The sequence below is a fragment of the Brassica oleracea genome, chromosome C1, assembly GCF_000695525.1.
Source record: "Brassica oleracea var. oleracea cultivar TO1000 chromosome C1, BOL, whole genome shotgun sequence".
In the NCBI taxonomy this organism is placed as follows: Eukaryota; Viridiplantae; Streptophyta; class Magnoliopsida; order Brassicales; family Brassicaceae; genus Brassica; species Brassica oleracea.
This window is the reverse complement of record NC_027748.1, coordinates 2,638,766-2,663,428: the sequence shown is the minus strand read 5'-3', so window position 1 is coordinate 2,663,428 and position 24,663 is coordinate 2,638,766. Positions and strand designations below refer to the sequence as shown.

Below are 24,663 nucleotides of genomic sequence, written 5' to 3'. Positions count from 1 at the left end.
CAGTAGTGTAGTGACGGTTAAAACGTCGTCGTCTGGATTCTCTGGACGATGTAACGCAGATGCCACAAACGACGTCGTTTATCCCAACTGTGACGACTCGGTTGGAAATTCTCGAGACGATGTAACGTAGATGCTACAAAACGACGTTGTTTATCCCAACTGTGACGCCTAAACGTCGTCACTCGAGAATGTAACGCAGATGCTAGAAACGAACGACGTCGTTTATCCCAACTGTGACGACGCATACAACGTCGTCGTCTGGAAGTTCTCGAGACGATGTAACGCAGATACTACAAAAACGCGCCGTTTTATCGCAACACCCTTTCTACTCCCAAACACAATTTTGAATCAAATCCTTTTCTCCGATCTATCTACACGGCGATTTCTACATTACCCGACGAATCGTAGAGGCGGAGCAAGGAAGAATGGCTACTCGAGCGATATCTCAGGAGGCATTCGACGATCTCGTCAAGGAAAACGTGGAAGATCTAGGAATGGAACCTTCCGAAGCTCTCGAAGACGCTCTCCACACACTCAAGCTCCAAGGCGTCGATCTCTCCGGTCCGTAACCTCTTTTCGCTTTCACTTCCCTTACTCTAGAGCTGGATCTCTACTTGTATTTATAAAATGATTCTTTCTTTGTTTGCTATGTGCTGCAGGGATCATCACTTGTGTTCCAGGAGAGAGCAGCGTCAAGGACAATCCAGTGATTGCTTGTTTAGATAGACTCAAAGAGGTCGATGATGATTTGGATGAGATTTCGAGTTTGTTAGTCAAGCTCAACGAGCTTTGCAGCAGCCAAGAGTCAGGGAACGTGGCGATTGCTACGAAGCATGGTGCCGTGGAGCTAACATGCTCGATTTGCTCCAAAATCAAGATAGACTCTAGAAGTAACTGCATTGTTGTTCCGTGTTTGAAAGCTTTGGCTGCGTTGATCCATGGTATGGCTTTACGTTCTTGAATTAGTGTTTATTCCTTTTTTTGTTGATCATGTGACTATCTAATTGCAGACATTCAGAGCACGGAGGCGTTTAGGAACGCTTCTGGACCGAGGATTGTGGTTGATCTTATAAGAGACTCCGGCTCGGATTCTGATTCTTTAGATGCTGGCTTTGCTGTTGTTGCTGCTGCTGCGACTGGTAATGAAGTTGTGAAGGAGATATTCATGGAGCTGAAAGTGGATGAGCTTATTCTGAAAGTGCTGAATCGTGAGAGTAAAATCACCATTAGAGCTTTGTATGATGCAATTCGTGTTCTTTTGACCCCAGATGACAACCGTGTGGTTGCTTCCCAAGTAAGTAGGATTCATACTCACGTGTTAAAAGCACATATTACAACAACTAGAAAGTGTTATCTTTATTTCATTAGAAAATAGCTAATAGTCATATGTTTTTAGGTTTATGGTTATGCGCGGACTTTTGCCAAATTAGGGATTGCAAGAGCCCTCACGGAAGCATTACAGGCAGGGATTGGCTCGGATAGCTTGGTCTCAGCAAGTATTGCGTTAAAATCAATTGCTGTAAACGTAAGTTGTATGCTAGTATAAATCTCTCTTTCATAACGTTTAACTGGTTAGTCACTGTGTATTCATCATTTTGTTTCTTGTTGTAATACCTTACGCACATTTATTTTTCTGTAAACAGGATGAAATATGTAAATCTATTGCTGAAAGTGGTGGAATAGACACACTTCTTAGGTGTATTGATGATAGCGGTGAACAAGGCAACAATACTGCTGCTAAGACATGCTGTTCCCTGTTGTCCAAGGTGTGTTAGCTTCTAAACTGCTCTACAACGTGCCTCTATAATCTTGAACGCCTTTAATTGTTCATACTCCTCCTCCAAGCTGTCTCTATAGTATTGAAAGTCTTTAAGTGTTCATAGTCCTCCTCCAAGCTGCTTCTATAGTATTGAACGCCTTTCAATTATTGATTATTCTGCTTTGAATTGTAGAGTTTGAGTTTTTGCCACCACTATTAGACAGTGGCGTATGTTCTTAATTTTTTTCCCAGGAGCAGAGGAGTTATTAATGCATGTTTTCCGAATTTTAAATTTTCCAAAGTCTAGAATGACTGTTGTAGATTATTATTGCAATCACGCGTAAGAAATGTTTGTCTAAATGTGTACTTGAATCTCTAGTTGGCAGGAAGTGACTCTAATAAGAATACCATAGTTGAGAAGCGGGGACTAGACAAGCTAATCAAACTCGCACAACGATTCTCGGACGATCCTCTAGTCGTACAAGAGGTAAGTAAACCAGAACCTCTTACTACATTAGGCTCCATCACAAAATTTATGCAACGCCAAGTTGTGACTACGGGTCAGATCTGTGCCAGTGTTACACTAGAATAGATAAGAACGTTATGCCGAGTAAAGAGTTTTTTTTTTTTTGGTAGCCAGTATACTATTGTCTGAGTGCATAATCCTTATGGTTTGTTCAGGTCATGTCGATAATCTCTATAATATGTCTGAGATCACCAGACCACGCAGCCAGTGCTATTGAAGCTGGAGCTGGTGATCTGGCGATCCAAGCTATGAAGAGGTTTCCAGCAGCGGCTCAGATGCAGAGAAACGCTTGCAACATGATAAGGAACATTGCTGTGAGAAATGCAGAGAACAGGTAAAAAGTTATATTTTCAATTTTTTAAAATCCAACAATATACACACATATCGCAGAAACTCTGATCAGATCAGCTTCTGTTGAACGCATTACAGAAAAATTCTGCTTGCCAATGGAATTGAGAAGCTGATAAGGAGTGCTAAGGCCAACAATGAGATATGCAGAGCCTCTGCAACTGATGCACTGAGAGACCTTGGCCTTGATAACTACAATTGCTAAGGCCAATGTTCTGCCATTGCTACATTCATGCAAACTACAAAGTTTTGATGAAGTTTGGTACCAATCGTTTCTTCCCTTTTCCTATTTGTCATTCAAGCAAAGAGGGATGATCCATTTTTAAATCAAATTTCCATCATTGAGTTCAGCTTTTGGGTAGAAAGAACATTCCAAGTTAAAACTTTTGCGTCGATTGTATTGTTGGAATAGCTGATCATGTAGTAAAATGGGAAACTTTAAACAACGAGTCTTATGAACACTTCTTTTATGTGCTCTACTTTTCTTGTATTGCTAAAGTCTCTTCTCTGCTGTCACCAACCTTCACCTCTCTAGAAGAGTGTATTCGGAATATTATTGTACGGAAATATATTTTTATAAGATTTAAATAATCTTGCGTCATGTGGAGACCCATTCACACTATTATAATATTAGGGGGGAATGGGCCTATGATGAATGCATCTCTATCGGCTTCTACTTTTAGGTGGAGATCGGACAAATTAGCCAACAATATCTCGACAAATGTGGCAACCTTTATTATTTTATTTTCTTCTCTTTAATGCAAAAATACTTTTTATATACCAAAGAGGAAAGTCTTTTCTATATTTTAGATTAAAATACATTTGGGGACATATTGACCTCAGAATACATTGGGAAATGTTCAAGAAACAAAAAAAACATAGGGGCTAGCGGCTTCCATGATTATATAAGGTTGTTAATGCGACTATGTATTATCTCATCAGCTAAGCTTCGGGTTCATACAAAACTTATAGATAAACCTAAAATAATTATGTTGTTCATTGGTTAGCTAGATACATATGTAACACTTTTATTCATTTAATACTCATTTAAACGTTTAGATTATTATTTTTATATTTTTAACCATTAAAGCTATATTTTGTTACAATAATTTATTATTTTCACACTTATAGTACTTAATCATAGGGATGTGATATAAAAGATAATAAATCTATGTAAATTTTTTGTGTGTAAAATTTGTATTAGCTATATTTAGTTCAATGTATCATATTTAACAAAGTGAAAAGAAGGTTAGTTCCGTCATTGAATACTATCTCCCATATTTTTTAACAAATCACATTCCAACAATTCAGGAATTGTGAAAAACTCTGTTTTATCTCTCTCTCCTGTACATCTTTCCTTCAAGCTGTGGTTTAGACAGAACAGAGAGCTGCTTTATAACAAGAACTGATAGAGAGAGAAACATAGTTTACCATCACGAACCCTTTCTTCTTCTTCTTCATAATCATCTTCGAATTGGAAAAAAACATAAAAGAAAGACAGGGATCAAACAAAGGAACAAAAAGATCTCAAGAAACCCACTTGTGTTGTTGGTTAGAGATTTCACGTGTCTCAAAAAGTCTCTTTCACACACCCATAAACTTCATCATCATCGTCACCTACTACCCTTTCTCAACCTCAACGGCTCAATTCCTCCACGTCAGGTTAGCTCATTTCTTCAGATGTACAGTTTAGACTGAGTCTCTGTTAGATATCTCCCAAAAACCTGCTCTAACCTTCACTTGAAACAACTTTGAGCTAACATACAGACAAAGGAACATAAACATGGATCGACCAGCAGTGAGTGGGCCAATGGATTTGCCGATCATGCACGACAGCGACAGGTACGAGCTCGTTAAAGATATTGGCTCCGGTAATTTCGGAGTTGCAAGATTGATGAGAGACAAGCTAAGTAACGAGCTTGTTGCTGTCAAATACATCGAGAGAGGTGAGAAGGTTGGTGTTTTTTTTCTCAATTCCTCTGGTTTCTTGATTTTTTTTTAAAAAATCCACTTTGTGTGTTTGATTGCTTATGTGAATGAATGAAGCGTTAGTTATGGTTATGAAATGATTATGATCATTGATGCTAACATAGAAAATCATCAACATAGTTGTTACATCATCTTCATTTACTTTTTTCTGATATGGATTTTCATAATTCGAATGATTATTATTGGTCAAGCGATTTCTTTGATTTTTTTTTCTATTGTTTTTTACAGATAGATGAAAATGTAAAAAGGGAGATAATTAACCACAGGTCCTTAAGACATCCCAATATCGTAAGATTCAAAGAGGTTTGTCTTTAACTCTCTCTCTCTTCAAAATCAAATCACAAAGAGAGTTTTATTGTCTCCTTTATACATATGTTAAAAGTCTCATGTTTGGTTCCAGGTCGTATTAGCACCAACACATTTGGCCATTGTTATGGAATATGCAGCTGGAGGAGAACTCTTTGAGCGTATATGCAGTGCAGGCCGTTTCAGTGAAGACGAGGTTTGTCTTCTTGATTAGAGCATTTTTTTTTTTTAATTCAAGATTCAAAATGTTGAGATTAACGTATTGATTATTACCGTGTAGGCGAGGTTTTTCTTCCAGCAACTCATTTCAGGAGTTAGTTACTGTCATGCTATGGTAATGAGAAAATGATCTAGTTTAGATCCTCTGTTAAAATCAAACTCTCATGTGATTTCACTTTGATGTTATAGCAAGTGTGTCACAGAGATTTGAAGCTGGAGAATACGTTACTAGATGGTAGCCCTGCACCTCGTCTAAAAATATGTGATTTTGGATATTCCAAGGTATTTTTTCTTTGTCAAAACACATAATAATATATCATTCATGTATAAAGTTTTTGGTCTTCTCCTAGATTCTGTCTTGCAATAACTTTGTGTATGCACTTGTTGTTTTCAGTCCTCAGTGTTACATTCACAGCCAAAATCAACTGTTGGAACCCCTGCTTATATCGCTCCTGAGGTTTTGCTAAAGAAAGAATATGATGGCAAGGTAACCCTCCAATACTAACAATTATATTATACAAATCTTTTTTATTTTTGCTAAATTATACAAATCTTAGTATAGCAACAGAGACTATCTTGATACTTTAATGGTTTGAATTGGTCAAATGCATCATAACTCATCAGGTTGCAGATGTTTGGTCATGTGGAGTAACTCTCTATGTAATGCTTGTTGGAGCATATCCTTTTGAAGATCCTGAAGAGCCTAAGAATTTTAGGAAAACTATCCATGTGAGAGAGCTTTCTTCCTTCATGGCTTCTATTATTTGTAAAAAAAATGTTTATCTTCCAATATATATATAGCTAGCTAAAGATTATGTTCTGTTGCTTTCTCAGAGAATCCTGAATGTTCAGTACGCTATTCCTGATTATGTTCACATATCTCCTGAATGTCGCCACTTGATCTCCAGAATATTCGTTGCTGATCCTGCTAAGGTATGTGCATAGATAACTTGTAACCCACGTTTTGTATGTGATTTTGTTTAGCTTTTCTCTTTGTTTGTTTCTTTCAGAGGATATCAATTCCTGAAATAAGGAACCATGAATGGTTTCTGAAGAATCTACCAGCAGATATCATGAACGATGACACAATGAATAGCCAGTTTGATGAATCGGATCAACCGGGTCAAAGCATTGAAGAGATCATGCAGATCATTGCAGAAGCAACTGTTCCTCCTGCTGGCACTCAGAGTCTAAACCATTATCGCACAGGTAAAGCGAAACAACACAAAACACTAATAATAATAATCAATTTTCTTGTTTATCTTGAGTTCTCAACAATGGGGACAAACACAGGAAGCATGGATATAGATGAGGAAATGGAGGAAGATCTAGAAAGCGACTTGGATGATCTTGACATCGACAGTAGCGGAGAGATTGTGTACGCAATGTGATGCGGTCTCGCTATGGTTTCTGATACAAACATGAACAAGAATAACAATGTGTACTTGTCTGCTTTGTTGTAAGTGGCCCTAACTTTGTCACAATGGTCACAGTTTGAATCTTTGACATGCAAAAGAGACCTTCCTGCAAAAATATTAGTGTTTCTAAACTAAATTTGAAATGAAAAAAAAAAGTTTCGTTATATCAGTCAGTATTTTATCTACAGACATCAATGTTAGGAAAAGAACATGATTACAGAAAGATAAGATAACTAGACAAGGGCCACTACTATACTGTTGCCCTTAAATGTATACTACTTGTCGCTTTTCTATTAACCTTTGCTGAATGGTAAGGTGGTCCCACTCTCTCTTCTTTTTACATTAAATTTGTTCCAAACCTTTTTTTCCAACATTTCGAACCTATTTAAAGCTTTTAAACCAATCAAATATGGGTAGGTATCTACAGTAATTACATATGTTAATAATATTAACCGTTTAGAGAGTTTTTTTCTTTAAGTTACTTGACATGGAGAGAAAAAAACGAAACCTGTTTTAGTCTAGAAACAAGGGTAATGCAAAATTTAAGGTTACTTACTTTGAAAAATAGATAAATAATTAAGCTGAAATTAGATATGAAATCAGAATTGAGTAAATTGATCTATTTTTTTAATATTAGGTTCTAACTAAGATTATCGAAAACAACTAGAAATACTGTTGCCCTTAAATGTATACTACTTGTCGCTTTTCTATTAACCTTTGCTGAATAGTAAGGTGGTCCCACTCTCTCTTCTTTTTACATTAAATTTGTTCCAAACCTTTTTTTCCAACATTTCAACCTATTTAAAGCTTTTAAACCAATCAAATATGGGTAGGTATCTGCAGTAATTATTTTCATACCAGATCTTGATCTTGATCTGCGCAATATTATTTCCAAAATATATACATAGATATTATTTTAGATCATTGGTGATATATATTTTTAACGTTAATCATATATTTAAATATTTATATAACTATTTCAAATACAATAATTTCATAGTTTATATGTTATAATTAATCAATTGTTTAAAATCGTCACATGCATTTATCGCTTCTTATTGTATTTACATTTAGTTACTGAAAAAATAATATATGCATGAAAAAACATATCTGAAAATTATTTTGTGTTTAATTTATACTAAATTCTGATCCACCGTCCTTCAAAACTGAATTTTCTTTAAGCAATATTTTTACGTTTATTCATTTTAGATAATATATTATTGTATATAAAAAAATTTAAGATATGTCATTTTTTTACACATGTATTATATAGTTTACCAATATTAAGCTGTTCTATCATCATATTATATTTTTAACATAAATATTTATATTTGTGAAAGCAAATTTATAAATTTATCAATTTAATATAATTTATCATATTTAGTTCAATATAATAGTTTATTTTAATATGATTTATGATTATTATAAAAATATATAAAAATAAAATAGAATTTTTATTTTTCATTTTATAAATGATAACTGAATATATATCAATGCATACTAATAATTCTATGTAAAATTAAACTATATCATTATTAAGTAGTTACAAAGATTTTATATTATTAGCTTTAGTGAATATATGGAACTTACCGACATAATTTCTGGTTGTATTTCTAAATTTGAAATTTATATATGGAAGTTAAATTAAATTGGACCTACATAATAGAGAAGAAATATTTTGAGATACTGTTAAGAACAACAAAAAATATTTTTAAAAGAGAAACTATAATATATTGTACGTACAAACTAATTTTGTAGTAAATATTTTTATTTGAAACAGAAAGAATATTTCTTTCTAACAAAATCTTTTAAAGATATTGATAAAATTTATTTTGTAAATTAATCAATATAAATTGTTATTATCATTAAAATATTGTAAAAAAATTAATATATTTTAATTTTTCGTTCATCATTCCAAAATAAATTTAATTTGAAATTCTAATTATATTTTATGCTAATTAAAATTTAAGTTAATTAATTTTTGAAAATAAAATTTATTCTGATTCTGAAAAAAAATTCTTAGAATTTTATTAAACAATATTTATTTGTATTTTAAATAAAAGATAATGATATTAAAAGATATGATGATTAAGTTATGTAAAATTTAATAAACTTTCTATAAAATAGTCCAAATAAAAAAATCACACATGAACAAAGTTATGACTTATGTTTTAATATATAAGATGTTAATAATATTAACCGTTTAGAAAGTTTTTTTCTTTAAGTTACTTGACATGGAGAGAAAAAAACGAAACCTGTTTTAGTCTAGAAACAAGGGTAATGCAAAATTTAAGGTTACTTACTTTGAAAAATAGATAAATAATTAAGCTGAAATTAGATATGAAATCAGAATTGAGTAAATTGATCTATTTTTTTAATATTAGGTTCTAACTAAGATTATCGAAAACAACTTGAAATAGTAAACCCGATAGTATATTACTTCCTCCGTTCCTAAAATATCCATCTTTTAGAAAAAAAAATTGTTTCAAAAAGATATATTTTTCATATTTTCAATGCATAAATTAAATGTAAATTGTAAACTTCAAAAAACATAATTGTATTTATTAAAATTCTATTGGTGAAAACTTGTAGAAAATAGTTGATTACGGAAAATAATGTATTGGTAACTAAAATTTGATATATTTTTTTAATAAACGTGAAAATCCAAAAATATGGATCTTTTAGAAACGGAGGGAGTACTATATAAAATTAGAATGTCTACTTCACATTTCTCAATCTGGAAGTAAATAGCTGGGACATTGAGTTGGGACGATGTTTTAATCTTTTTTCAAACTCGCTTAAATGTGTAGAGCAATCAATTCAGAACGACGTTCGTACGGCAATTGACCTTTAATATATGCTTTTTGGGTACAAGATGAGATGCTTAGAGCACCATTAACCCTACCGCTTCTTTCTCTTTTTATGTAAGAACCGAATCTTGGCTGATTTTTTAACTGTTCGCGTGCTCCACCGACACGTGATTGCTCGCGATTAGTTTTTTTTTAATTAATTATTTTTTTTTATCAGATAAAAAAAATTAAAAACCTACGTAAACCGTGTATGGGTTAATGGTGCTCTTACTCTTTTCCTAATTTTTTTTTTGAAATAACTAAAAAATTTGATCGAAAAAGAAGAAATAACTAATATTAAACTATATAAATTTAGGGGGGGGGGGGGGGGGTTACATTATTTTTATTTAAATGATTGAAGCATGTATAGACCAATGTTAAACAGTGTCTCACTGCCTCTTGTTAGTGTAACATTATCTCAATAGATTCCCCCTTGATATTGCGATTTCTTCTCGTGACATGTTATCTATCGCTTGGTGCTTGTAATTCTTTCCTCTTTTTGTTGAACTCATCCTTATTTATATCTTGAAGTTTAGCGTTTCTTCATGATATGCTTTTTTTTTGTCACGGTCAAGATATGCTTTTCTAGATCATGATAAAATAGGAAACCAAACCTTATCATATTCACATATTTTGTTTAGATATATAACACGTTTATACAATGGTAAATAAAGTTTAATCATGCAACTGTTATTCTGTTCGTTTCGGATGTTGATATATATAAAAGCCAAATAGTATCAATAGTTTATTAAGACTTGTATGAAAAGGACTAATTTATGGCGTGGTTTACTCGACCCAATGTGGGGGAAGGGGTCTCTATTATGAGGATGAAGATGCGACGTGCCCTTTTGTAGCAATTGTCTGTACTGTGTCCAAACAATAAGATTAACGACATGCTAATGGAGACATAAGCCCGTTCATGTTACACTCTTGGTAAGTTAAGGACTTAAAGTGGAGTTTTAACTAACATATATATCCAACGTAGTTGATTTTTTATTTTAACTTTCACTTAGTAAGTTGGAGTTGCATTTTTTGAGGGGCTTTGCACTTCAAAGGATTGATTCCAAGTTCCATAACATATGTAGATGATTCTTTTAATTATTTGAAACACTTAGTTGAATATCTTTTTCCAACTCACTTATTTGAATCATAGAATGAGATATATCGAATATATATATATATATATATATAGTTGGATGATAGATATGATGCATATGCTTAACGAACTAAAATCAGTATTTAGAACTTACAAATTAAAATAGTTGACGACTAGAAAAAGCTAAAACGACATTGTAGATATAGAAGGTCGACTAAAATTAGGTTGTTCAAAAAAAAAAGAACTTACAAATTAAAATAGTTGACGACTAGAGAAAAGCTAAAACGACATTGTAGATATAGAAGGACAATTATTAGGGTGATAATCCAAATGCATACACATCTCTGATCTCTCTATACTGTCGGTCGTTTAAAGAGAGCGCGTGCCTAGTGGGTTGAAAATAAGATCGTCCTTTAGTAGCGTCGAAGAGACACGATCCGACTAACTTTTATTTACCAGAATGAAAAGAAAAAAAATCAAAGTATATTTTATAGTATTTTGGTAATATCTAATAAAATCTATATGAAATTTCGTCTCATTCAACTACATTTTCAAAATCTTAAGTATATCTTATCTCTTTTGTTATTCTTCTCCTCAGGGGGTGAAACGACCAAAACAACTTCTTCATGTGTTATTATTTCTATTGTTTAATAAATTACTGAAAGAAAATAAATAGTGCGAGCTTAAGAAGAACAAAATGAAATTTAAGATATTTGAGTTGGAAAGAGTGAAAAAGGGCTGTTGCTAATTTAAAAATATAGCACTTCGAGGAAAAAAGTTTCTCTTAATTTGTTTTAAATGTGAATAGACTTCCTTAATTCATTTCACCACAACACACATGGACGAACTATTTGTACACAGAGAATATTTGGCAAAGCCAGGACTATCTAATTTCAAGTTGATAGATATTCAATGCTTGCACGAGTCAATACAAATATGATCCGACAACCCAAATATTCATTTACAGCCTTTTCTCAAAAAAAAAAAAAAATCATTTACAGACAATACAAAGTCGATCTAATAATACGATATGATTATGAGCTCATTTAAAGCTAATGTACACTTTAAAACACACGATCACGCTACTACTACACTAGTCTTACTTTCTGAACAAATATCGAATCTGGAGCCATATCCGCTTTAGATCCGACACTAAAGTTACTAGTGTTCGTTACTGATTTGAACGTTGAAAAATATTTGACATGCACTACTTATCTTACTATCTTAATATTCCGGATTTCAATGGAGCTTTTCTTTGTATTTTGTTTTTTTTCTGTTTTTTTTTTTATCATTACTGGGGTAAACACAATTCCCATTAGGGAATAAGAGATTCTCTTCATTTCTTAAAGAAGTTTGACAAAATAATTTAAGGAAAAGACACCAATAATAACTCTTTGTTATCCATATTTTATTATTTTCTGTTCAGTTCTTTTATTTTCTTTGGGGGTAAACGTTTTCATTTTATTTTCTATTTTTTAAGTCTCTATCAGGAGAAACAATTAATTATAAACGCTTTTGGAATTTTTTGTGTGAGGATGCATCTGAAGTTGGCTGATATAAATACAAAGAAGATGAAGTGAGAGAGGGTTGAAGAAAACAAGACTTACTACTAGAGAGAAAAAAGAGAATCATGGTGATAAAAAGGATAGAGATGTGTATAGAGCTTATGAGGATAGGTGTGGAGTTTGTCGTAGTGGTGGCTGAAACCGTCAAGATTGCCTGGCGGCAACACCTCAACCACCGCACTCCTCTGCCTCCTCAACATCTCCTCCGCCAGGGCATTTCCCCTTCTTACCCTTCTCAATTCATCTTTGGATTTCTCCCTTGAAAATCTGTTTTTTGTAATTCTCACGAAATCATTTACCTGCGTTTCTCTTACCTTTTGTCGTGGTGAACTCTTCGATGTAGTTTTTGTTGATTCTTGTAACACCTTAATTATTTTTTGTTCAATAAGTTTTGCACTTCTCTCGAGGTTTTCTTCTTCATGGTCCCCATTTATTCAGATTATCTTTAATTTGAGCAACACTAGTGTAATAATCAAGTGCGCAAATTAGTTGAAGAAGAGCTTAAGAGGATTAACAACAAAAAATTGGTTGCAGTCTTGCAGAAGAAGACGTGCAGCGGAAACAACCCCTAATGTCTTCATAATGATATTTAAGTACTTCACGACAAGCTAATCATTCAACTGTTATATCAAAATTTTGTTTAGTCTTATGAGATGGCTTCGGATCTGGCTTGGAACGTGGACTCGTTCATATAGTTGAGGGGAAAAAATCTTAATATAAAAATCTGGTGATGGCTCGTTATATCGTTGAATGTGTATATCTCCACCATGAGTAACTAAAGATTAGCACAATTGAATTGTTAAGGGGGGTACGTTTCTCTTAGTTATTTCACACAAAAATATAATATCTCATTCGAAGCTCAACAATTTTTTTTTAAATACTATTTCTTATTTTTTTGCCTTTGCTTCTTTCATTATCATAAAAATAATTTCTTTTATCAATAAAGAATTTTTTTTTGGATCAAATATCAATAAAGAATTTTTATCGACTTCCACTATCAATTATCATTTTCGCCATGAGAAAATATGATGATTTTTTTATTTTTTTTGCATAGAAGTAAGCCATCAAACATATATTAAGTAAAACCTCGTATAAAATCTTTAAACAACTGATATAGTTAAAAAACATTTATATTTGTATTGATCAATATATTGCAAAAATTTAAACTTCATATTATAGCGGAGTGTTTAGCTTTGCACGGTATGATTACAAAAAAAAAAGACTTTCACAAAGCTTGTTATAACTCTAATGATACAAAAACGTTAAATAAAAATGTGCTCAAGGTTGATTTTGAACCCTGCGGTGCGGTGTATCACAAGATTCACAACAAACCAAAAAAAAAAAAGAACGAAATATATATCATGTGTGGTACGAGGCCAAAGGTTGTCACGGCTGATGACGGTTATGGCTTGTGGGTTCATTCATCTTTTCACCGCTGAATGTCGAACTCGTGATCTTAAAAGAAAACTTTAAAAGAAATCTCTAGGCGGTAACTAGGCGCTTTATTGAGAACTAACGCCTAGGCGGATTATTCGGGGTCTAAGCGTGGCCTAAGCGTTAACGAATTATTGATTTATTTTATATATATTTTATATTTATATGAAATATTTAGTTTTTGATTTTTAATTATAAAATTATTGTGATAAATTATTAAAAATAGATATACAAAACAAAATAAATTAGAAAGTTCTGTGGATTTATACTAACATTATTGTTTAATTTAACATTTTAGACCAATTTAGGTCGATTTTAACCGCTTTAGAACAACTTAAACTGATATAATTCATATAAATATGATTTTTGGAAAATCGTTTCGGATAGGACCGAATTACCGCCTAGCCGGGGGCCTAGGCGCCGCCTAGACCGATTTTTAGAACCTTGGTAGAGTTATACTCTCTTTTTGTCTCAAGGCATCAGTAGTTGTGATTAATAACTTACTGCGCCAATTTCATGTCAACACAAATCAATGCGTCTGCGCAGTGTGTACAACATTTAAAAAATTGCCATACTCAGAGTCACCCTTACAAAACCTGCTTATGCTTAATACATGTGTATAATATATTGACAGAAAATAATTAGTAATATTATTTTTAACAAAACATATATGGGCTTATATATTAAGACGCATGCAATTGCAAGTCACGCAACACAAACAAATCACATTAGTGAATCGGTTGGCTGACCATAATAATAGAAACTCTTCTGTCGTTATCAATTAAAAAAATTGTTCATATTTTCTGAGAATAATTGTTGAAATTAAGACATGAAGCCACATTAAGTTGTTGTATTATCAGCCAAAGTGGTGTATTCAAAAAAAGTTGCTGGTATCAAAAGACAAAGTGTTTCCTACCAGTTACTGGGATAAGTAGGTCAAATTAAATGTAACGCGAGAGAAATCTTAAACCTATTTCTAAACAATGATGTAGACAAAGTGTTAAGTATGTAGTCTTAGAAGAAATATATTGTATTATGTAATAATTTGTTCTCATAATATAATTAAGGATAAATAATGATGTAGACGCGAAGCCATCCATATACATAATTCCACAAAAAGTAGGGTTCTTGTGACAATAATTCATGATACCGAACATGGATGAGAAATGGGGTGAATACAGTTTAACATGAAGACAAGAAACGCTATTATCCATGGTCCTTTATATTATGATAACAAATGCATGTACTATTTTTCCTTTTTAGTAAAACAATTTATTACATGTTTCTTTTTTATTGATTGTTACCAAGGTATTTAGGAAGTTCACGTCCTATGAGCTGAATCAACTGCAGAAAGAGGTGACTTATCTTTTTTTTTTTTTTTTGACAACAAGACATTCACGGATTCGTATTGATTATGTAAACCAAATCGGTAACTACGCATCCATGTGAACGACGAAAGACGGTTGTTTCCTAGCACTGCGTGCTAAGCTATCCGCCCGTAGGTTCTCCGTCCGAGGTACATGAACGATGTCTGAGTTGAGGAAACTTCTTCGTAAAAGCTTGATATCTTCCAGATAACTTTCAAATGTTGGTCATTCTTCTGGTTCCGAAACCATCTTCACCAACTGAGAACAATCTGTTGCAAACGTAACCTGAAACTGTCTTAAATTCTCTATACATTCAATTGCCCAAATCAAAGCTTCCACCTCCAAATGAAGAGGTGAAAGACATGCCCTTACATTCCTTGCTCCTAATAAACCATCAAAGCCCGGTAAAGTATTATACCAGCTTTGTCCCAGAAATAGTTCCTTATCTTTCCATGAACCATCTATAAAACATCATCGTCCTGAAGTTGTTAATGTGGGTATGGTATGTACCTGATGCTCCATCTTCTGATCAGTGAGTACTTGTGCCTCAGCCCAAAGTGTTGATTCTAATTCTGTTAATTTAAGTGTTTCTTTTGGATCAATATCCATATTACTAAACACCTTATTATTCCGACATTTCCATATATACCATAATATCCATGCAAATTGGTGGTCATCCATCTTTGGATTGACTTTCCAAAAAAGATGATCCACATATTTTAGATAATGCCCACACTTGACGTGCTGGAAGATATTCAAAAAACACATGGTTTTTCATTACATATTATCTTTGATGATATGACTTTTATGATTGGTTCATAGAAGAAAGTGAGTACAACTCAAATATTTTCTCATTATTTTTGTCAGAGCAACTCCAATGTACAATATCTAGTTAAGTATCTCAACTACTAAACCAATTATTAAAATACATAAAATCTAATTTCCTAAAATAACAACCCTCCTATATATCTCAAAAGAGAATTTTGAGATACTTTTCAGAACCTCTTAAAGTATCAACATGTTAATAATTTTGTCATTTTTAGAAGATTAAAATCTAATTGCCTAAAATAACAATCCTCGTATATATTAAATGAAAAGTCACTTAAGTCAATCATAGAGAAAGTTCAAGAAAAATTGTTATAATTTAATTGGTTGAAACATTTTCAATTTTCAATTATTTTAATTAGATCTAAAATAAAAGATAAGTCTAAAACTAATTAATACCACTTACCAAATAATCTAAATGATATTAAAAATGATAATTTATGGTAACTAATTGTCAAAATCATAAAAAGTGTAATAATGTTTGATTAAAATGTTTATATTTATATACTACATAAAATAATTAATACAACACAAATTATAGAAATCTATATAATAATTTCATATTCTTTTATAAAACAGTATATTTGTATATAAATTGTTATAATAATTATTAATGTCATCTTATAATGTCCATATAGCTTTATAAATCATTTATAAAAAAAATATAAAATTTATAAAATTATCTATCATGGCTTACAAAATTATTTAATCATAATTTTAAATCATTTATAAGAGTTTTAAAAAAATATAAAAAAATCCTCATATATATTAAACGAGAAGTCGCTTGAGTGACTTTTGCTTACATGTCGATCATTTATGAAGTCTTAAGAAAATTGTTATAATTTGCTTAATCGATAATTTTTAATTTTATTTATTATAGTTTAGATTTAAAATAAAAAATAAATCTAGAACTAATTAATATCACTTGCCAACTAACCTTAATTATATTAAAATAATGATATATGGTAACTAATTGTTGAAATTACATAAGGAATAAAACATTTTGATCAATTCTTTTTTATATTTATAAACTACATAATATAATGAACGGAATTTTTCTAATTTTTAATTATTTTAATTAGTTCTAATTTAAAATGTAAGTCTAAAACTAATTATTATCACTTGCCAAATAATCTAAATGATATTACAAATAATAATTTATGGTTGCTAATTTTCATAATTATAGGAAGTGTAATAATGTTTGATCAATTCTCTTATATTTAAATACTATATAAAATAATGAATAGAAAACGATTTATAGAAATCGTATAATGATTTCATATTCATATAAAATATATCATATCTATAATAATTATTAATCTCAAATAATATCCTTATATGTTTTATAATTAATTAGGTTTTGAAGATTGGACTGAATTATATTGAACAGAGCATGTGAGAACTTTGATTAAAAATCATGTGATAATAATTAATCATGTTAAGTCCAGGTAACGCATTTTATAAAAACTACGCTCTCTTTCGATTCAGGTAGTAATTAATATTTTTTTCGTTTTTAAATAATTCATGTTCTACCACTTTTTACTTGTTTTTAAAGGATCAATGTTTTAGATTTTCTATGTATTTTCAATAATAAATTATAAACTTCAAAAAATGTTAATCGACAATTTTGGATTTATTGAATTGCTATTGGTTTAAATTTATGAAAAATTGTTATAATTTTAAAATTTAATGCATCGATAGTTAAATGTTAATTTTTTCTTAATATTTGTGAAAAATCTAAAATATGCATTGTTTAAAAACAGAGAGGGAGTACATTGTACAAAGTTTATGCAACTAAGTTGTGATTTGTGAGTGAGAAAAAGAAAAAAATAAAAAGGAGTTTATGTAATTATGCATGCACTGTAGATAATTAGTTGGAAAATAATAACTGTTACAAATTTAAACATCTGATAACAAGTTGCTCCATTAGCATACATAATTTAACCTTCAATTATATACTTCTTTTTCAAATTCTCTCTTCTTTCGTTTTACAATATTGTTACTCCTAGATGATATAGTTGCCTCTTCTCTCTTGCGACGGATATTAGTAGCCCTCAAACATTGGAGGTGGTGGCGATGCGTATTGGTGGCCGATGAAAGGTGGTATGATGAATTCATCACTTGGAGCTGGTGCTTGTGCTCTTGGCGTCTGTTTCTCTTCTACCGGAGCTGGTGCTTGTGCCGTTGGCGTCTCTTTCTCTTCCACCGGAGCTGGTGCTTGTGCCGGAGGCGCCTGTTCCTTCTCAACCGGAGCTGGTTCTTGTGCAGGCGGCGTCTGTTTCTCTTCCACTGGAGCTGGTGCTGGTGGGTAGGTGATCGTTGGCGGAGGAGAGTAGACTACTGGTGGAGATTGGGACGGAGGTGGAAGAACGACCGCTGGCGATGGCGACGGTTGGACTGGTGTTTCTGGTGGTGAGCTGGATTTTGGCGGTTGAGCTGGAGGAGAAAACACCGGTGGCGGTGGCGACTGAACAGGCGGCGGCGGTGAGTGAACAGGTGGTGGTGGCGAGTGAACAGGCGGTGGCGGTGAGTGAACCGGAGGTGGTGGCGGTGGGGAATATACGGGTGGTGGTGGAGAGAAGACAGGCGGTGGCGGCGGCGAATACACTGGTGGTGGTGGAGAGTGCACCGGCGGTGGAGGAGAGTGGACAGGCGGTGGCGGAGAGTGAACCGGTGGCGGTGGAGAGTGGACTACTGGTGGTGGTGGTGAAGGAAGAGGAGGAAGTGGTGGAGGAGAGTTCACCGGAGCTGGTGGAGGAGAGGAAACCACCGGAGGCTGAGACTGATGAGGTGGAGGTGGGCTGCGTCGGTTCTTCACCGGAGACTGATCATAAGGATCATCCGGTTGCGGCGACTCTTTCGGTGGCTGTGGTTTGTGAACCGGGACAGTTGGAACCGGCGACGGTTTGTCAACAACCGGAGTTGGAACCGGCGATGGCTTGTGAACCGGCGATGATCTCGATGGAGTAGATGATCCACCACCAGCGCACTTGTCCTTGCTACAATCAACCGGACGGTTAATCACCACCGCACATTCCTGAGCCGACCGTTGGTCAGGTCTATCCGTCAGACAATTACGTGTATCGTCCAACACAATCTCTTTCCGACCACCACCAGGAACACACGAACTACCTTGTCCATTAAAGTAATTGTACGAATAAGTAAAATTCACCAAATTAGGCAACTTGCAAATCTCATCCCCTACTAGTCCCGTAAGCTTGTTCCCGGAGATATCAAGCTCCTCCACACCCGTTAACCCGACAAAGCTGGTCGGGAGACGACCAACGAACGAGTTCTTACTCGCATCAAAAACCGTCACGTTCGACAACTTCCCAATCTCAGACGGGAAACAACCGCCCAAACCATTGTCCATAAAAACAATCTCGTTGAGATTCTTCATGTTTCCGACACTCTTAGGGATACACCCGGTGAATTTGTTATTAGCAAAAGTCACAACGGAGGCCGTAGACTCTCCTAGAGATTCAGGAATCACGGAAGTGAATCTATTGTTGTTCAAGAAAATAGCGTCAAGCTCTTTCTTGAAAAGCTCTGGAGGGACTTGACCTTCGAAATCATTAAACCTAAGGTCGAAGTATTTGGCACTAGGCCAAGAGAGGATGACGTTAGGGAACGGTCCAACGAAACAATTGCTACTAACATCAAACTCATGCATCAGCTTCATCTTCTCAAAGCTCTTGGGGATGATACCGCAGAACCGGTTCGAATTCAAATGGAACATAGCGACATCCGTCATCAAACCAAGCTCAACGGGCAAATGTCCCGCGATATCCGCGCCGTTGAGGTCAACACCAGCTACAACCGTGACGTTAGGATCATCTAGAGCGGGTGCGCATACCACACCGGTGTAGGCGCACACGTGGGGGCCGTGCCAGTTCGCCGTGGTGTTAAACGGATCCGAATAGATCGCTTTTTTCCAAGCCTGGAGAGCTATGTAAGCTTTTTTAAGCCTCGTGTTGGCAAATGTAGCCTTGAGGTCGACCTCGTATTCGATGTCATCAGGAAGTTCGCCCTCGCCGTTTTCTGGTAACGTCAGGAGCTGTCGACGGACGAGAAAGGCAGCTTCTGTGTCGGATATGGCGAGTGCGACGAAGGAAGAGGATAAAAAGAAGAAGAATAAGAGGAAGAAGAAGCAGCCAAAGGACGGAGGTTTAGCCATGGCTAAAAGAGAAAACCTCAAAGGTCCAAGGCTGCTTATAGAATGGACCTGAGAGGGTTCGAGGAGGTTGCGAATGTGTATTATTAATAATAAGCCAGCCTTGCAAATGACCAACGGTTTCCCATATTTAGGGGACATTGTTTTGTTTTTGAGGATGTTGCTTCAGATACGGAGGACATATTTAGAAAGATATAGAAATTGTGGTTAGAGAAAGGCAAAACAAGCAAAATAGACCTAAGAAGAAACCGGTAACTATTACAGGACACAGCCTTGAAAATGAGTGATGGATGGTTTATTTGCGAACATCACGCTACAACAAACCTTTGTTTTTGTCTCTCACTACTTTCCGTGCGCCGCAAGATACGTCCCCTAAAGAATTATCATGATTATAAGATGCTATAGTGCTGTGACCGTGAACACTCTACAGATCCAGGAATCAAGAAACTGACAATGGTAAATCCATTGCTTCACAAAATCCTCAAAAGCATGAAATGTCAATTTGTGAACATATGCACTTCCTGCTTGCATAAAAACCCCGATCAGCTTCAAAATTGCATTTATCAACTGGTTGTTGCAGACAAAGAAAAGCAACTGGTTGTGTGGGTGTACATGCTCTTAGCTTAAATATATTTTAACCAGTAGAACAGAAAAACACACAACTATTGAAAGAATTTATAAAATTCACGACAAAAACATTGTTCTAGAAAATGAAATTTTTTTTTTTTAATAGAACGAATTAAAGATTGAAAAGCAATGGAAGAAATGATGATAATATATCAAAATACTAATTTCATTCCCATTCGACAAGGCTGTCTTTAGCCTCATCATACTATACAACAAACAAAACGTCCCTCCACGTTCATTCTCTCACTCATACAGTTCCTATTTTTTTCTCTATTTATAGTACTTCATCTACACTTCATTTCCTATTGCTTTATATCATTTGTCTCACATTCTGGGGCTTCACCACCATTACGGCACAACCTGAGAATATGCAGCAGCAGCCTCTTTAGCATAACACACATGAAGTTGTTTGGTATGTGTTATTTTTCCTATAATTTACCTGATCATTCAATGAACTATCATCATAATTAGCTGCTCTTCTGCGTTTCCTGGATACCTCCGAGTTACATCCCTTCTCTTCTACTTCTTCTTCTCTGAAATTCTGCCCTGACGCCTCTGGAGTTGCAAAAAAACAAGAGATTAGACCAGGCAGGTGAGAACACAAGTTCTAAACAAAACACTTTCACGTGTGGGTCAGACCAGATCTCAGACTCATATATGTCCTTTGTAGCAACAATCATTTCTTTGATCCCCCACAGGTCATATCAACTCTATGTTTCTGCAGCAAAAGCCTTCTAAAAGCCAATGCAAAGTTAACTTAAGTATTGATCTAGTTCTTAGATAAAATTTATGGGTACCAAAAACCCAGAAGAGAAGACAAAAAGGGAAGAAGCCAAACATGCAACTCATAAGAGAAATTCGATTAAACTAGGCTAAGCAAAATGTCACCTGCAGTGCTTTGAGCTGGATACTCATGCACCAAATAATTTGTTCTAGTAAAAGGCTTATCACCAGAACTTTTGATTTCTTCGCTGCGCAATATGTTTCCTTGGACAGCAGTTCTCATCGCGTAATCAGATGACGTCTCCAAATGAGCTCGTTTTTTCCCAAAGCTAACTTTCTGCCGGTAACCATTTTGTAGTACCGTAAACTACAAAAAAAAAAAGAAATAAGTTTTCACTATAGAATTACAAAAACAAATGAAGAGACAGTATTAAAAAAAAAACGAACCTGATCAGTCAATTTGTGAGAGTTAGACTGCAGACCACGAGTTCTACTCAGCCTCTGAGTCTCTCCTCCTACTCCAAGCAAGGAATACAACTGCTTAACAAAAGAGTTCTCCAAAGAATCAAGATACAAGTTGTGTTTCTCATTCGTCCATCCACCACACTCATCCTGCATAAACAGTTTTAACAAGATACTTTGTCAAGAAATCAACACAAACTCTAATCACTCAGAAGAAGATTCAAATTCATTTAAAAGATTTGACTTTTTTCGATTTGGCAAATGCTTACAAAAGGATTGATTAGTATCATTCATCAAAATAAGATCTTTTTAGGTTAACGAGTGTAAACCTAATCGTAGCATCAGATCTGAACCTTCCTTCCATATATAGCAAGCTAAAATAGATTACTTTCCTAAATCGATTAGAACAAACAATTAACCAGAAACACTATCTCAAAAGCAACAAAACTTCGAGCGGAAGATTTGGTTGGCCTACCAGTTTCTTCGAATCGGCATCGCCACGAGCGCTCTCAACCGTGAGACCGGACTCGAGCGACTCGCTCTGAGACTCAGCCGCGACGCGAGAAACAGTATTCGCCTCCTCGTACTCATTCTCCATCGGTGCTCTCTCTCTCTCTCAACGCAAAAGAACAAAACACAAATTACGTCTCTTGCTTGAGATAGACCCCTTAAAGACAAGGAATGTCCCACATGGCGTCGCTTTTACACGTGGCAAAGTACCGCCACGTCATCAGCAGCGATAATAAATATCTCGGACAAATATCATCAGCCAGATATTTTTTTTTTTTTTGGGAAGGAGGCTGTTTGTGTGATTTTTGGATATTATTTTTCTCTTAGTTTAGCTTTTATTTGTCTGCTTTAAGATAAATTTGATTGATGCTCTTCACCGAATTTAATAGGTCAGGATTTTGATTTTGATTTTTCTTTTTACATTCTGATTACTTTCCTTGTTTAATATGTTTGCTTTTAGGATTTATTAAATTAAATCAGATTTGGTCAGATCTTGGATGAACTTTTAGAATTAGATAACATAACGTTAACGTCATAATAATCCATCTTAAGAACATCGTGAATCGTCATGGGACCGACCCTGGCTCTTTTTCAATGCACCAAAAAGTTTTTGTTAATTCAGATAATTAACTAGCTATTAATTAAAATATCATTTTGATTTTGGATAAAGAGATAAGGCCAAAAGAGGATTAATTACGTCTGGACTATAAATGATAGTTAGAAGTTTATTGGATAAATCCTAGAAATAAATGATAGAAGTTTATTGGAGATGTCCAAAAAAAAAAATTTATTGGATAAATCCTAGAAATAATATTTGCTGGCGTGGCAGTGGTTGGGTCAAAAATATCTGCTACTTATGTCCGTACCAAGAAAAATATCTGCCCTTTTACTTTGACAAACCAAGAAAAATATCTCGCCTTTCTAATGTAGTTAGTTTACAACTCTACATTATACAATGTATGCCTTTTAGCTAATACAACTGTGAGCCATACACTAATCTGAAAATACGTAATTTTGTAAACATGTATTTAATCTTTTCATTCATGCATTCGGAATATAATTTACTATAATATGTGACAGAGGCAGGCCCGTCCTTGCTATAAGGCAAGTAAAACACATGCTTTAGGGCACAAGATATATAACAAATTTTAGGGTCACATTTTTATTACAGATTCAGCCATAATCAATGATTTTAAACATTTTTGTGTTGTTTGCATTACTATTTTCCATTAGTATTTATATAAAAGGCCACATAATTTTTATTGTGCTTTAGACCACATCAAATTTTGGGACGGCACTGGACAGAGGTACGTAGAATAATTTGGAATATTTTCTTATCAAATCTTATACATCTTGTACATATGTTTAGATCTCCTGACATGGGTAATTTCTTAAGAAGATTACAGGGTTTTATGAAATCCACATCTAATTCAATGTTGAAATGTGGGCCTAAATTTTAGAGCCCATATATACCATACCCGACCAAATCCACTCACAATCATCCTATCAAAAACCTTATGGCAACCCTTAAGGTCCACCAAGTTCAGCATACATATCAATCAAATTGTTGTAAACAAATAGTACAGCCCATGTCTTATCGAGTATAAATGAATCATAATTCCTCTACTAAAATCACCGGCATCAGTGATTCAGTGTACGCCTACCCATTTGAAACCAATTTGAAAAATCCAAAGGAACTATGCAATTTTGGAACTGAGTAATTCGCATAAGTTCAAGCCAACTGAATACGATGTGGAGCCCATATAAGGCCCACAAGGCAAGACTTTATATAAGTAGATCATAGAGAGGAAATACATATAGCTACATTTGAAGCATATGTTCAAACTAAGCATCTCTTATAGAGCATATAATCTGACGCACGTTGGTCAATCAGGGCTTAGTCGTTCACTACAATCCTCTTTCATAAGAAAACAATCAAAGATCTCTGGTCCACATGGTTGGATTGCGTGTAAGAGTGCGAAACCTCCGACCTTTTATTCGGGCCGTTGGACTTCACATGCACTATGTATTTACTAGGAAAATATACTTGTTTTGAGGAATATGTAATAGTTTATTAGACTTAACCGATATCTTGCTATGCCTCAAAGCTTAGTTTCTCCCAACAATAATTCAATTTTCTAATCCAGATATCTCCAATTGGTAGACCCTCTAAAAGCTCAACTAATCTTAGCAACTTTGAGTTTTGGACACAAAATAAAGCTATAAGAAAACATATAAGCGTCATGACATTGATTCATTTTATATCGTTTTGTCTGTTGTTTTATTCGTTTTGTTCTAGATTTATTGGTTTTTGTATTCTGGAATAGTAAAGGAATGGTTAGAAAATGTGTGTAGTTTTCTCATCACGACCTTAAAGAAGTAACTTTGATTAATTAAATATAATAAAGGAAAGAACATGTCTTCGAAAGACTAGTAGAGTCGAGTCCATGTGAATTCTGTAAGCTC

The 24,663-nt window shown here is 34.2% G+C and overlaps 5 protein-coding genes across 7 annotated transcripts; 3 read left to right on the top strand and 2 right to left on the bottom strand.

The window, feature by feature from the left end:
* Nucleotides 1-209: 209 nt before the first annotated feature.
* On the top strand, nucleotides 210-3,112 carry LOC106322449 (armadillo repeat-containing protein 6). The gene is made up of 8 exons (XM_013760467.1): nucleotides 210-561; nucleotides 660-941; nucleotides 1,011-1,294; nucleotides 1,397-1,525; nucleotides 1,644-1,766; nucleotides 2,139-2,246; nucleotides 2,441-2,619; nucleotides 2,715-3,112. Exons 1-8 carry the CDS (start codon nucleotides 426-428, stop codon nucleotides 2,836-2,838), a joined length of 1,365 nt encoding a protein of 454 aa, XP_013615921.1. The 5' UTR covers nucleotides 210-425; the 3' UTR covers nucleotides 2,839-3,112.
* Nucleotides 3,113-3,938: 826 nt separating this feature from the next.
* On the top strand, nucleotides 3,939-6,701 carry LOC106342708 (serine/threonine-protein kinase SRK2E). Its single transcript, XM_013781723.1, has 11 exons — nucleotides 3,939-4,295; nucleotides 4,401-4,587; nucleotides 4,851-4,925; nucleotides 5,023-5,124; nucleotides 5,209-5,262; nucleotides 5,337-5,429; nucleotides 5,542-5,634; nucleotides 5,772-5,876; nucleotides 5,982-6,080; nucleotides 6,158-6,356; nucleotides 6,441-6,701. The coding sequence occupies exons 2-11, from the start codon at nucleotides 4,417-4,419 to the stop codon at nucleotides 6,536-6,538; spliced, it is 1,089 nt and encodes a 362-aa protein (XP_013637177.1). The 5' UTR covers nucleotides 3,939-4,295; nucleotides 4,401-4,416; the 3' UTR covers nucleotides 6,539-6,701.
* Nucleotides 6,702-12,004: 5,303 nt separating this feature from the next.
* LOC106294992 lies at nucleotides 12,005-12,487 on the top strand. Its single transcript, XM_013730736.1, has one exon. It carries the CDS (start codon nucleotides 12,141-12,143, stop codon nucleotides 12,336-12,338), a length of 198 nt encoding a protein of 65 aa, XP_013586190.1. The 5' UTR covers nucleotides 12,005-12,140; the 3' UTR covers nucleotides 12,339-12,487.
* A 5,054-nt stretch (nucleotides 12,488-17,541) lies between these two features.
* Nucleotides 17,542-20,076, bottom strand: LOC106326479 (pollen-specific leucine-rich repeat extensin-like protein 4). Its single transcript, XM_013764453.1, has one exon. The coding sequence runs from the start codon at nucleotides 20,014-20,016 to the stop codon at nucleotides 17,746-17,748; it is 2,271 nt and encodes a 756-aa protein (XP_013619907.1). The 5' UTR covers nucleotides 20,017-20,076; the 3' UTR covers nucleotides 17,542-17,745.
* Nucleotides 20,077-20,634: 558 nt separating this feature from the next.
* On the bottom strand, nucleotides 20,635-22,482 carry LOC106293235. Of its 3 annotated transcripts, none has more exons than XR_001260419.1 (6): nucleotides 22,163-22,482; nucleotides 21,673-21,837; nucleotides 21,391-21,592; nucleotides 21,142-21,236; nucleotides 20,942-21,057; nucleotides 20,635-20,862 (listed from the first exon to the last, which is right to left on the bottom strand). XR_001260419.1 is itself a non-coding variant. In XM_013728892.1 (5 exons), exons 1-5 carry the CDS (start codon nucleotides 22,283-22,285, stop codon nucleotides 20,851-20,853), a joined length of 618 nt encoding a protein of 205 aa, XP_013584346.1. In that variant the 5' UTR covers nucleotides 22,286-22,478; the 3' UTR covers nucleotides 20,635-20,850. The 3 variants fall into 3 exon arrangements, 1 of the variants encoding a protein (XP_013584346.1); XR_001260420.1 differs by having other exon boundaries at nucleotides 21,142-21,233; XM_013728892.1 differs by lacking the exon at nucleotides 21,142-21,236 and having other exon boundaries at nucleotides 22,163-22,478.
* Between the last annotated feature and the right edge of the window lie 2,181 nt (nucleotides 22,483-24,663).

What these genes read in the sequence shown, in the direction of transcription:
- LOC106293235 (XM_013728892.1), bottom strand. Translation starts at nt 22,285, where the DNA reads ATGGAGAATGAGTACGAGGAGGCGAATACTGTTTCTCGCGTCGCGGCT. An exon ending in ATGCCGATTCGAAGAAACTG is followed by an intron (nt 21,838 to 22,162) that starts GTAGGCCAACCA and finishes CTGTTTATGCAG; the next exon opens with GATGAGTGTGGTGGATGGAC. An exon ending in CTCACAAATTGACTGATCAG is followed by an intron (nt 21,593 to 21,672) that starts GTTCGTTTTTTT and finishes TTTTTTTTGTAG; the next exon opens with TTTACGGTACTACAAAATGG.
- LOC106342708 (XM_013781723.1), top strand. Translation starts at nt 4,417, where the DNA reads ATGGATCGACCAGCAGTGAGTGGGCCAATGGATTTGCCGATCATGCAC. An exon ending in ACATCGAGAGAGGTGAGAAG is followed by an intron (nt 4,588 to 4,850) that starts GTTGGTGTTTTT and finishes TGTTTTTTACAG; the next exon opens with ATAGATGAAAATGTAAAAAG. An exon ending in AGAAAGAATATGATGGCAAG is followed by an intron (nt 5,635 to 5,771) that starts GTAACCCTCCAA and finishes ATAACTCATCAG; the next exon opens with GTTGCAGATGTTTGGTCATG.
- LOC106294992 (XM_013730736.1), top strand. Translation starts at nt 12,141, where the DNA reads ATGGTGATAAAAAGGATAGAGATGTGTATAGAGCTTATGAGGATAGGT.
- LOC106322449 (XM_013760467.1), top strand. Translation starts at nt 426, where the DNA reads ATGGCTACTCGAGCGATATCTCAGGAGGCATTCGACGATCTCGTCAAG. An exon ending in TAAAATCAATTGCTGTAAAC is followed by an intron (nt 1,526 to 1,643) that starts GTAAGTTGTATG and finishes TTCTGTAAACAG; the next exon opens with GATGAAATATGTAAATCTAT. An exon ending in ATCCTCTAGTCGTACAAGAG is followed by an intron (nt 2,247 to 2,440) that starts GTAAGTAAACCA and finishes TGGTTTGTTCAG; the next exon opens with GTCATGTCGATAATCTCTAT.
- LOC106326479 (XM_013764453.1), bottom strand. Translation starts at nt 20,016, where the DNA reads ATGTCCCCTAAATATGGGAAACCGTTGGTCATTTGCAAGGCTGGCTTA.